At 41.6% G+C, this 12,418-nt stretch overlaps 1 protein-coding gene across 1 annotated transcript; it reads left to right on the top strand.

Annotated features, from left to right (window-relative positions):
• Positions 1–968: 968 nt before the first annotated feature.
• Positions 969–12,405, top strand: LOC134678796 (exocyst complex component 2). The gene is made up of 17 exons (XM_063537493.1): positions 969–1,250; positions 3,489–3,641; positions 3,900–4,092; positions 4,494–4,605; positions 4,688–4,847; positions 5,206–5,420; positions 5,519–5,634; positions 6,138–6,268; positions 7,101–7,285; positions 7,980–8,150; positions 8,627–8,779; positions 9,520–9,708; positions 10,026–10,186; positions 10,465–10,693; positions 11,031–11,239; positions 11,635–11,694; positions 12,268–12,405. The coding sequence occupies exons 1-17, from the start codon at positions 1,142–1,144 to the stop codon at positions 12,350–12,352; spliced, it is 2,631 nt and encodes an 876-aa protein (XP_063393563.1). The 5' UTR covers positions 969–1,141; the 3' UTR covers positions 12,353–12,405.
• Positions 12,406–12,418: the final 13 nt, after the last annotated feature.

Genomic DNA, 12,418 nt, shown 5'->3' with positions numbered 1-12,418 from the left:
TGTGGCGTCGATTTTCGCAGACAGCGAAATCGACTCCACACTCACGTTCGCGGCTTCGCCCGCGATTCACGCGCATAGTCTGGAGGGGGCTTTATACAAATAACATTAGGCATGCCTACCTATTACACTTTACACACAGATACACTACACTTTACACACGGCATTTTACACAGATTTCCAACTTGTATTCATACATTTCTTCACGGTTAATTAATACGCTTTCCAGATGCGTTATGACTCGGTTCCTTCTGAACCCTCTAAAGTTGTAAATTTCACTCTGGCTGCTTCAACAGCCGTTGCTCCGCATTTAGCACATTTTCTATGTGCATTGCTGTAATCCATGAAAGTACAGACTTACAGTCTTAAGTGGTACGTAGCGGTACACGTTGTATGTATTATTTAAAGAGTTAATAAATAAAATTTTCGTTATGAACTTTAACCACAGCAGTTGGACAGAGTCATTGACAAATATATTTTTTATTATGGTGGGTAGACGTACCTACCCTCCATATATTTTATGAACATTGATAAAGACAGTTGGAAGCAAATATTCATTATAAAACTTAATCGCATGTAATTAAGTTTTAAGCGTTTTAAGTCCCGTTTTATGATTAATATTGTATAAAATTCGTGATAATTTAAATCAGAGTTGGGAGCAATGTTGCTGTAGAAAAATGTTTTTATTTTTATTACTCGCAACTTTTTCCCGGAGGCCAACGCACACAAAGAAGCTTAAGGCGCACACATGCGCAATTATTTAGGGACATAACTTTCATAGGAAGTGAACAGGCCTTGGAGGAGATCAAAGAGGAGACATTCTTTGGAGACTTGATGGAGACGTGTGAGGCCGGCCTAAATATGTAAAATGAATGTTATGATTTGGCTTTAAAAACTCGCATCCTGGCCACAATTGTAAAAAAAGAATGGTGATAAATGTGACGTTTGTTTGGCATGTCATGTCACTGGTATTGTAATTGCTTTGAGATTGTGTTATGAATTTCCGTTAATTAATAAATTTGCACTATTTAAAATACTTTGCAATAAAATTTCGGATTGGGGGTTATGTTTTTGTGCCGAAATTAAAGTTAACTGCAGTTACATGTTTGTACTAAACAACTAAAATTCGGAGAAAAAGTCAGCTATGGGTCCACCGCCCGTCGTCACTGGGATTTCTCCAAAAGAAGGTCCTCCTGGCACCAGGGTAACTATTCGTGGCGAATTTCTAGGAACTAGTGCGACAGATTTAATAGGCAAGTAATGACTTTTAATTTGTTATTAAGCTTTCACTTACTATGTGTAATTCCAGGGGCGTTTCTAGTATGTGACTATCTAGACTACATATGTATAACTTAGGTTCCGAAAAACTCATTGGTACAAGCCGGGGTTTTAACCCGCAAGCTCTGGATTGAAGTCATACATATGCATACACTCTTACCGCTAGGCCACGAGCACTTCTCACAATTCTGTAATCCCCTCAAATTTCCACCACATTGAACATTTTCCAAGGAATAAAATGACAGAAAAATTCAATTTAACTCTTCTTGCTCTCAAAATTTCACGGGAATTGGTTGAGTAACGCGACCTGCAGAGAGGAACACCTGGCTGACTGGTATACTACACAGAGTGTTTAGGCCCCAATTAACATTATCATGTATAATAAGCATCAAATTGAAAGATCTGATTTGCATCTGCTACTAGAGAAACAAGCTGCAGAGAAGGTGTTGCCTATTTTGAAACTAGATAGACAGCCAGCCAGCTAGCTACCAGAGACAGAAACTATTTTAATTTTACATAAGTAAGTATCACTATAAATACATTGTGTAATAAACACCACCAATTTTGGCATGCAATGTTTAGTTGAATAAATTGAGAATCAATACTGAACAAACTTTGATAAAGATTGTGCTACTTACTCATAATTTTTACCCTTTACACTCACTCAGATCTGATCACATACATTTTGGTTAGGGAATGCTCCTAATTCTTACTATGTATGGCAATAACAGGAATTCCCAGTGAATCCTCCAATCAATATGAACCTTACTAGTTTCATAGTATCAAATAGGTCACAATACATAGATGATAGTTAGTAAAAACCGGCCAAGTGCGAGTCGGACTCGCGTTCCAAGGGTTTTTTTTTTTTTTATTATGAATGGGCTTACTCATGGCCACAGACTAGCCGAGGCGTAGACGTGGCCTACGATGGAGCGAGCTCGCCCAGAAGGTGCCTGTTCACTCTTGATTTGAAGGTTGCCGGGTTATAAGAACACGGAAATATAGACGCCGGCAAGGAATTCCATTCCTTGGCAGTGCGCATAAGGAAAGTAGAAGCAAAGCGCTTCGTGCGAATTGGTGGAATATCTACCAAGTAAGGATGGAAACCGGCCGTGCGTCTAAAAGTCCGATGGTAGAATGGGGACGGTGGAATAAGCTCGTGTAGCTCTTGGGCACACTCCCCGAAGTGCAACCTGTAGAATACCGACAGGCTGTATATTACACAATTTTTAACAATGTATTTTTTATGTGAAACGTGAGTGATATCTCTTTAAAAAATCCTTAGGGGTCGGATCAAAAACTGTAATTAAGTCCGAATCACGCTTGACTATACGTTTCTAATAGGTTTTCCTGTCATCTATAGGTATAGACCTATTTTATGTATTTTTTTCAAAATTTTAGACCTAGTAGTTTCGGAGATAAAGGGGGGGGGGGGAATGGTCAATTTTTGCCTATTATCTTGAATAACTTCTAAATTGTTTATTCGAAAATTATAAAAGAAATATATTTGAGATCCTTACAATAAGCTCTTTCATTTGATGTGTAACATAATATACCTAGTTTGAAAAATTTTATTTATTCATTTTTTCATTTACCCCCCAAAAGTGGCCCCCATGTTTAAAATTCATTTGTTTACGTTACATGTCCGTATTCGGGTCACAAACTTAAATATGTGTACCAAATTTCAACTTGATTGGTCCAGTAGTTCCGGAGAAAATCGGCTGTGACAGACGGATAGACAGACAGACAGACGCACGAGTGATCCTATAAGGGTTCCGTTTTTTCCTTTTGAGGTACGGAACCCTAAAAATATTTCAGACCAAATGATTTGACTCTTTAGGAAAGTGTTTTGTTACTTGTGCATTATATTCCTCCAATTTTAATAATTAGACTAAAATGCAGTGGCAGAGCATCCATAGAACTCGATTCCCATCAGCTTGTCTGATATTCAGGCTCTTGGGCCATTTTCTTTAAACTTATGAAGAAAAGGAAGGGCAACTCAGCTATGGCTTGCCTACGAACAACCTAGACGCGCCGCCACTGCTAAAATGACAACTAATTCCAACAAGATGAAACCTCAAGAATTTGTATGTTAATATGAATGTGACATATATTCTGTAAATGAGATTTCCATCAAATTGAATGTTTAATTAAATTTTGGTTGAATGTTATGGTATTTAAAGTGTATATTCAGTTACCAATTTATTTTCCAGGTCTCATAATATGTGGTTGTGATTGTCTCCTTTCTGCGGAATGGAAGAGTAAAAACAAAATTGTGGCACGTTCGGGACCATGCAAAGGGCGCGGAGACATTATTGTCACTACCAAATCTGGAGGAGAAGGGACCTCTACTGTACAATTTAGAGGTTTTGTATGCTATTCAGTTCATGGTTTAAGTAAAGTGGTTAAACACTGTCTTGGTAGTAGATTATAATTATTTTTCATTGTAACTGGCTCAGTAGTTTTGTGCTATGACATATAACAAGATATAATAGAAGCCCAACATAAATACTTGCACTTCACATTTACATTTCATAATTATATTTAGATATATCATTATTTTGTACAACATAATAAGAGGCCATAGTATATATGCATGTAATAAAATAAATTTTATTTTGTAGGCTATCACGAATCAATTGGGCCAGTGAAGGAGAGCGCCGTGTGGGTGGAGGAGGCGGCGCCGCCGTCGCTGCCCTGGGGGCGCCGGCCCATGTCGCCCGCCGCCTACACACCGCCCGATCCCTTGGGGCTCTCCACCGAGGGAGATGACTGCAAATTTCCTGAAGAAGAACTGCTTGAATTGTTCCCTGATGGGTAACTAGCCAATGTTTCATTCTACTATAACATAACCTTTTTTTTACATATACATATAAGGTGCTAACAAATTAGGTCGTGATATTTTAAAAGATGGTACTTCACATTTAAATAGAAATGAAGATAACTTTTCATGTCAATTTTTGTTTTCATTTACCAAACAAATAAAAATTCTATCTACAAATAATTGTTCTGGGCTGTAAAATATTTGTTGGTAACTAATTTGTTAGTATTATATACAGCAGCCAAGCATATGTTGCGCTATTTGACATAATTTAAATGCCATAACAAGCATTTACTTTCCATCAGATGGAAAGTTCCTTGTGCATATGAAGCATAAATACCCTTTTCTATGGAAAGCCACAAATACGTTTTCATATATGTATATCTGTTACACATAGTTCTGGAAAACTTTCCGACGAGAACTTCCAGCCGGGTTGGTATCTACTGGAACACCATAGCAACACATCCTTTGAAGATCTGAGGGCTGGAATGGTGTTCCTACAAAGGAAGGTAAGCAATATAATATAACATAGTTATCTTGTTTATAGAAATATTTTTTCGCATTATTTATTGTTAAAAAAATTGTGATTAGGTTGAGAGCCAAAAGGAGGGGCAGTTAAGCTTTCTAAAAGCAAACACAGGGGCAGTTATGGATCAATTGGATCGCTTGGTGCTCCTAAAGAACATGTACGAAGAGGACCAAAGAAAGAGTGGAAAAGAACCCCTGCCTAGCTTGCAGACTGCCATTGAAGGTATGTATGTTATTTAAGATTGACTTGACTCCTCAATGTGAAGCGTTTACTTGTCTTACCGTTGCTGAACATAAGCGCTCTTTTATCTGTAAAATATTACACCAGTTTTAGAAAACTTGCCTAGAAACTTAAACTTAACTGTAGATATAATATTGGTAATTGGAATGTGGCTATATATCGGAAAGGCGCTCGGCTTTGCTTGAAGTAGTGTTTAAACCAGTCGCGTTACATCGAGTAAAGTTTGATTCAGCCGAATGAAATAAGTCAGTCGACTTCGCTTGAAGTAGCTGCTGGTACAAGTCGCACGACATCAAGCAAGGTCCACTGGCTTAAGTTGTGTTGTGCATGATCTGTGCAGAGTCGATAGTGTTGGCGGACTCGCTGTTCTCCGAGATCCTGGCGCGCAAGGAGAACGCGGACCGCACGCGCGAGGCGCTGGTGCTGCTCACGCGGCACAAGTTCCTGTTCCAGCTGCCCGCCTCCATCGACAAGAACATCCGCAAGAAGGAGTACGACCTCGTCGTCAACGACTACACCCGGGTCAACAACTTGTTCGGCAACACCGATGTCAAGGTCACTATTTGATTTCTGTACGCAATGCGCTATTACTTTCTAATGTGGTAAATATATATCGCATAGTATGGTATTGTTCAATTTGCTTTTTGTTGTAGTTGTTTCAGAAAATTCTCGCTGAAATAGACAAGAAAATAGCAGACCTAAAGGCAAATTTATATAACAGAATGAAAACGATGCCTGTCAATGTTCAAGAGCAAACAAAGTATATTAAGTAAGTATTTATTTATGTCATTTCATTTCATTTATTTAACATTAATGTCTCTTCACGGTTAACACTAGAAATATCAAGTCCCCAACAGGAGCATTAAATTAAATAAAGAGCTAGCTAACAAATGTCTGATGATAATTATTAAAAATGATATCGTCGGCTAAAGTGGTAAACCTCTTATCCCCTCCGAAGGTATTAAGATGTTTGCATCTTTAGGTATTGTTGGCTAAAGTAGCAATCGACTTACGGGATTTGCGGTTTTAGCCGATGTTATGGAGAATTTTTAACTTGGGAACGACACTATCATCCAAGCCTATTATTGCACTGGAGTTTTGGACGTGCACGATGTTATGTGGAGTGTTCTGAGTCTGACAACACAAGGAAATTGATCCCAAAATACAGTTCGTAATGTGGTGTTATATTACATATCTTCACTAATATGCGAATCAGAAGTTTTGTTCTACATTTTATTTAATACTAACGTGTTGTTTGCTCATTGTGCACAGATTGTTGATCAGTCTAAACTGGGAGGGCGACGCGGCGTGGGTGGCCATCACCAGCCGCAAGGAGTACCTGCTCAGTCTTCTGAACAAAGTGAAGGATCACTTTAAACAGATCGAGGACCAGGAAAATGCTGGTAAATTATGTATATTTAATTTTACTGTCGTCGCATTAGTAGTATTATCAGTACGGATATGATGGTCGTATTTGTCTACGTGACAGCGTGATAAAACGGTGACCGTCTCTTTCTATCCCGCAGAGTTAAAAAGTGACAGTTGTTTTATCACGTGGATAAATGTGGATAAAGCGATCCATAATAGGCTTGCAGCTACTGATCCGGAACCTTAGGTTATATAATTTTGCTCTTTACGGCTTATACAACGAATTGTTTTTGCATTGATTATTTGCAAATAATGAATGCAAAAATGATCTGTATCAATTGTGTGACAGAGAGCACAATTATTTTTTTAACATAGGCGTAGTTTTACATACACCTATGCATTATGAACTTGAGTACTATGAATTGTGCATCACAATCTATTATTAGCAGAGTTCGGACAATTTATCGCAAAGATTAATATAGTATGGAACATGATACAATTCTTTTAACAATTTTGAACTCCAGTTTTTGAGTAGAATCTGGAAATTTTATAAAGATACTGTGTACATACACTGTACTGATACTGTGTTGAGTTATACATTTCCTGCTACCCAAAGGTTGTCTGGAAGAGATCGCTTTTTAGCGATAAGACCGCCTGTTGTTACCGGGTTCTATTGTTCCACTAAAATTTCTTTGTAATTTTACATGTATGTAAGATGTATGATTATTGGTGCAATAAAGAATATTTACTTACTTACTTACTTACATAATATGAGTATAATAAATCTTGTCCTATTTTGAGATATAAATGATTTTTGATAGTTTTGCGATGATTTGTCCGATCACTAATTATTATTACCGTGTGTAGGCAAACGCAAGGTGCGCGAGGCGGAGGGCGAGGGCGCTTGGAGCGCGACGCGCGCGGCGTGGTGCGGCGCGGCGTGCGGCGCGCTGGCGGCCGAGCTGCACGCGCTGTGGCCGCTGGCGCGCCGCTACTTCGCGGGGGAGCTCGCCGGCGAGCCCGCCGACCCGAGACGGCACGCCGAACTCAAGGTGATGCCTTTACCACTCTCAAATTCTACACATGTCAGTACTAATAAAACGGAACAGTACATAAGTAGCTAGTATGTCAAAAGATGGCATCTCCTAGAAAACAGCACACTTGCACTTTTGCATAAGACCGTACTATCATTCCTAAAAACCTTACACGTACTCTTTTTAGGGTTCCGTACCTCTAAAGGAAAATCGGAACCCTTATAGAATCATTTTGTTGTTCGTCCGTCCGTCTGTTTCTCTGTCTGTCAAAACCCTTTATCTCGAGAGTGAGTGGAGTTATCGAGTTGTAATTATATAACATACTCAGATCTACAGTCCCATGCAACTGTAAATAATCAAACTTCTGAGTCAACATAAAAAAAAGGATGCGGCAGTTTATACCGCAAACAAACGTATATTTCAACACTCTCAAGGGAATCAAAATTTATATTCAAGTTTAAATAGAACTACGAAATGAAATTGGGCAAGTAATAACGTCTTACACTAGTTGCTGAAAAAACCTAAACATGTAAAAAAAGTTAAAATTGTACAAAACCCTAACAGGTGGGCGAGTCCGACACGCACTAGTCCAATTTTTTTTAATGCAGCCACTTCCATCGATCGATCACCTGCCGCTAATGTAACGAATATACCATGCCAGTCCTCGCCCCCTCGAAATGAGCGTTCAATGAACGTTGTGTTGTGATCGCAGGAGATGATAATAGCGGGCGTGGAGGTGTTCGCCGTGCACATGCGGTCGTGCCTGCTGGCGGGCGGCGGCGGCGCCGTGCCCATGGACGCGCTGCGCGCGCGGCTCGTGACCAACCTGCGCAGCCTGCGCGACGCCTACGACTCGCTGCTCAAGCTCGACCTGCCGTCGCAGGTGCGCGTTGTATAACACGGCACACGCATCCGTTAGCGACCTAGAGCCGTTACTACGGTCACAATAATATCGAATGGCTAATCGAAATTAAATTTATCGTGATGACATATGCAACGAAATTCATGCCACTAAATTAAATATTTATAATCCTGTAACTTTGTCGACTTTTGTAACGTTATTTATGTAAGGTAGTACTATTATTTATTATGTGACGAGAGTATGACATTAACATGTATTAGACTGTAACGTGCGCTTCTGTGAACCATTTTGAACAACTCGCTGGCATTTATTTTCGCTGCTGACTACGCCACAAGCAGCAAACTGTGCTAGATCTTTGCTCAGGTTGACCGTATGTGACTAAGAGAAGCGAGTCCTCGCCTTGTAAACACAATGTCATTTTTCGCCGCCATATTTATTTGAGCTTTTAGCATTTGTATAACTACGTAATATGTATTAATGTGGTTGTTTCCCGCCAGCCGCTCAGCATAGTGGAGAAGGTGATCTTCGAGTACCGGGCGCACGGCATGGGCGTGTTCCTGCAGCGTGCGCTGCGCCGCGTCAAGGCGCTCGGCGACCACGAGACCTGGCGCGTCGACCACTTCTCCGACTACGGCGCCGTCACTAACCTCGTAATTATACTCTATTACTTGTGATCGTATGTCGGTAGCCGCTCGTTCCTGCAGCGCGTGTAGATGCGTCGTGTCACGGCGCTCGGCGACAACCTTAGCGAATACGGCGTTGTTACCAACCACGTAACTATACCTACTCGTCTACTTGTAATCATGTCGGTAGCCGCTCCGCATAGTGGAGGTGATCTTCGTATATCGCGCTCACGGTTTAGTGGGCCTTCGAAGGTTTGGTAGGCCTTCGTAGCCACGTTGCAGACTTGTGTAATATTTCCCTATAACCATAACTAACTACCTAACTATTTTGGCTCAGCGATCCAAAGAGAATCTTGGCCTCCGAAACGAGAGCGTGCCACCTGTCCCGATCCTGCGCAACTTCCTGCCAGTTACTGACGCGAAGCTGAAGCAGAACCGCATAACCATAAACCAACCAAACACAGCTATAACCATAAAGTGCGACAAAATTAAACACAACACAGCATAACATACCAAAAAGAACCTACGTAATTGAGTCTGGTTATTGTTTGTTCATTAAGCTTTGGTGTGGAACAATCAGACGCCCACCGTTTTACGTGACATCTAGGACTTTTTAGTGAAAGAATAAATCAAAAGTGAGATCCGCTCGCTTTCTCTGCTACTCCTATTAAAATTCCATAAGAACAAGAGCATAGTTCGTAGTTGATATTATTGTTATCTCTTTAGTATAGTTGCATTTAGCCAACAGCAACTTTGTGTGTGAGCAGCCCTCGCTGCTGGAGAGCTACGTGAAGGAGGCGCTGCACTCGATCTCGACGTGCGTGGCGGCGGCGGGGCGGCGCGAGAGCGAGCTGCTGGCGGGCGAGCCGGCGGCGGCGCTGCGCCGGCAAGCGCGCCAGATCCTGCTCGCCTTCGTGCAGGTGCTGCACGACCTCACCAAGGAGCACGCCGATCAGGTATGCCACACGTATAACACATGTCGCACCTACTTAATATCTGATTCAATGTTTTCTGTCTATTTAACAACAATTTATTAACTCATCATTGGGAGCATACTAACCGCACAATAATACATAGACTTATTGACAGAGCGAGTGGTCAGTACCACCGAAGCGCCTCTGTTTCAGCTTAGGCAAAAATGTATTCGTATGTCCGGCTGTTTTATTGTCGATTCAGTTTTATAATATTTTCAAAATGGTGGGGCCATAAGGGTTGACTAGGTCTACAGCACAGCCCACGGAGACCCTAGTCAATAACAGTGCTTTGTCTTTAGGACCTGAACAATACGTGCTTGTCAGTGGCGCTAGAGGCGCGTTTAGAAGCGGAACCTCGCGGCGGCGCACCCAGCTGGCAACAGCGCCTGCTCATGACCGGCGCCAACGCGCAATACACGCGCCGTGTCACTCTCGACAACATCGCGCAAGCCTTCCAGAGGTACGTTCAGTGGGACGACACCAGCTGGCAACAGGGCCTGCACCAGCTGCTAACCGTTTGTTGTCTTATTATCATATGGAGTCTATTTTATGGAGTAATAGACTACGGCATCACCATTCAAATGAAGTCGATTTAAATATCAATGTCATAAATTTAATTAACAAATTGAAGTGCTTGGAGTAAAAACACTTTTCCAGTTTTCTTAGTTCAGTTCAGTGATTCCGTAACTACACCATGAGAGTCGCGTGCATTAATTGGAAACCTACATATCATTACAGTTACGGGATGCCAGAGCCTACAGATGGCATCCAGGACACGAAGGACGCTTTGAGCACCCTCGAGAGCAACATCGCGGAGACATACCTGGAGCACAAGGGCGACCCACTAGTGGGCACCATCGAGCCCAGCATGTTCCTGGGCCGGCACCGCACGGCCGGCGCGCTGCCCGACGACGCGCGCCCCTACGTCTATGAGATCATTAACAACCTCATAGCTGTGCACGCCGAGGTAACAACACTACACTCACGCCACAGAATAACTATCTGTAATTCATCCAGAATAGAGACGCTCCCTCCACCCCGCCTCGAATGGAATCACCTCACTCCGCGGCGGTACATTTTCAAAGAAAGTTCAAGATGCCGAGTTTGGATGGATGCTTGTCGATTTCAGTAAATAACAACTCTTTACTGTACTAACATGGTTATTCCAAAATATTTTCACATTACACACATTGATGCGATGCGAATTTTATTTTGATCATAATCTTTTTTCTACTGCTCATAATTATTGCGTGGCCGTCATCTAAATGGCGAGACGTATAAAAAGTGGTTGTGTTCGTTGGCAGGTGGACAGCGTGTGCGGCGCGGCGTCCGCGCGCTACGTGCGCGACATATGCGAGACGGTGTGCGAGGAGCTGGCGCGGCTGGCGGCGTGCGGCGCGCTCGCCCCCGCCTCCGCCGCCGCGCCCGCAGCGCGCGCCGCCGCCTTCCAGGCGCGTCTCGAGTACACGCTGCTGCGCGTCGCCTGCCACCACTACCTCACGAGGAAAGCGGAGTAAGTCCTGGTATAATGGCGTTTTAAAAACTTTCCTAGTCGTTATAAATTTGTAACGCACTGGGGACTACGACCGAAAGAGATGACAAACTACATAATTGCATATTGTTTTATTTACGGGAATAACGATTTGACAGAGTGTCATAAAACAAGAAACTCAAACAATTCAAATGTCAAAAAATTTAACTAAAGGTTTTTAGGTGTACATAACTTTCTTTGCTAACTACTACTCATTTAGTTGAATATCCTACACTGGTGATTTTGGCAATAGCCAATTTATTGTGTTTTAACATTATATGTTTATTAAGTTCGTCACGTACATATTTTCATAAGTTAGGGTACTTAAATTATGTAATTTGAGAGTGCCATTAAAATTCCGATTTCTAATGTTAAAGGAATTACCTGATGGAGGCGTTAGCAGGAATTCCGCCGTTAGAGACTGAAGAAGATAAACAGTAAGTAACTCTGTACTTTTCCCTAGTATTTAGCGGAAACAGAAACATAATGGATTAAGACTTTTTTAGCTACATACAAGTTTTATTGTCATTTGTTTCTAAATATCATCCTATAACTTACATTGCTTTTTTATTAAACCAATGTACAATGTACAACTGTAAAAAAATATAAACAATAACTCGCACCAAACACTTAGGACAACTTGCACCATTCACTAACCTGGGGTTTAGCGGTTAAACCTGGAGTTGGCATGGTTACCAGTACAATTTGACACTGGTTTAACGGTTTAACCTGTTAACCCCAGGTTAGTGGGATGGTGCAAGTTGCACTTAGTAGCGTAAAGTATGGAAAACTATTTTAGCCGCACTTAGCCGCACAGTTGAGTAAAGTTGTACTCAACTGTAACTCAATAAGTATCCAAACGTATGGCTCCATAAAGTGTCATATATTTTACCTAAAAAATCTGCCCCAACAATGTATTTAGTTATTTACATTTGCGTCTTGAGATTCATGTCATGCTCAAAAGACAGACATGCAGTAAAACATATTCACAGGCATATTATTTGTTCCAGGCGTTTAGACAAACTAGTAGCAGACTTCAAGAAGAGGATGGACCTGCAGCTGACGTGCCTGAGCTGTACCGTGGAGACTGTGTAGCGCGCCCGGCGCGCACGAGCTCAAACTAGTATGTATATACATGTAGGTAGATACATTACAAGCTTT

The sequence above is a fragment of the Cydia fagiglandana genome, chromosome Z, assembly GCF_963556715.1.
Source record: "Cydia fagiglandana chromosome Z, ilCydFagi1.1, whole genome shotgun sequence".
Lineage (NCBI taxonomy): Eukaryota > Metazoa > Arthropoda > Insecta > Lepidoptera > Tortricidae > Cydia > Cydia fagiglandana.
The sequence above is the reverse complement of the archived record's forward strand: the minus strand, read 5'-3'. Positions and strand labels throughout refer to the sequence as shown.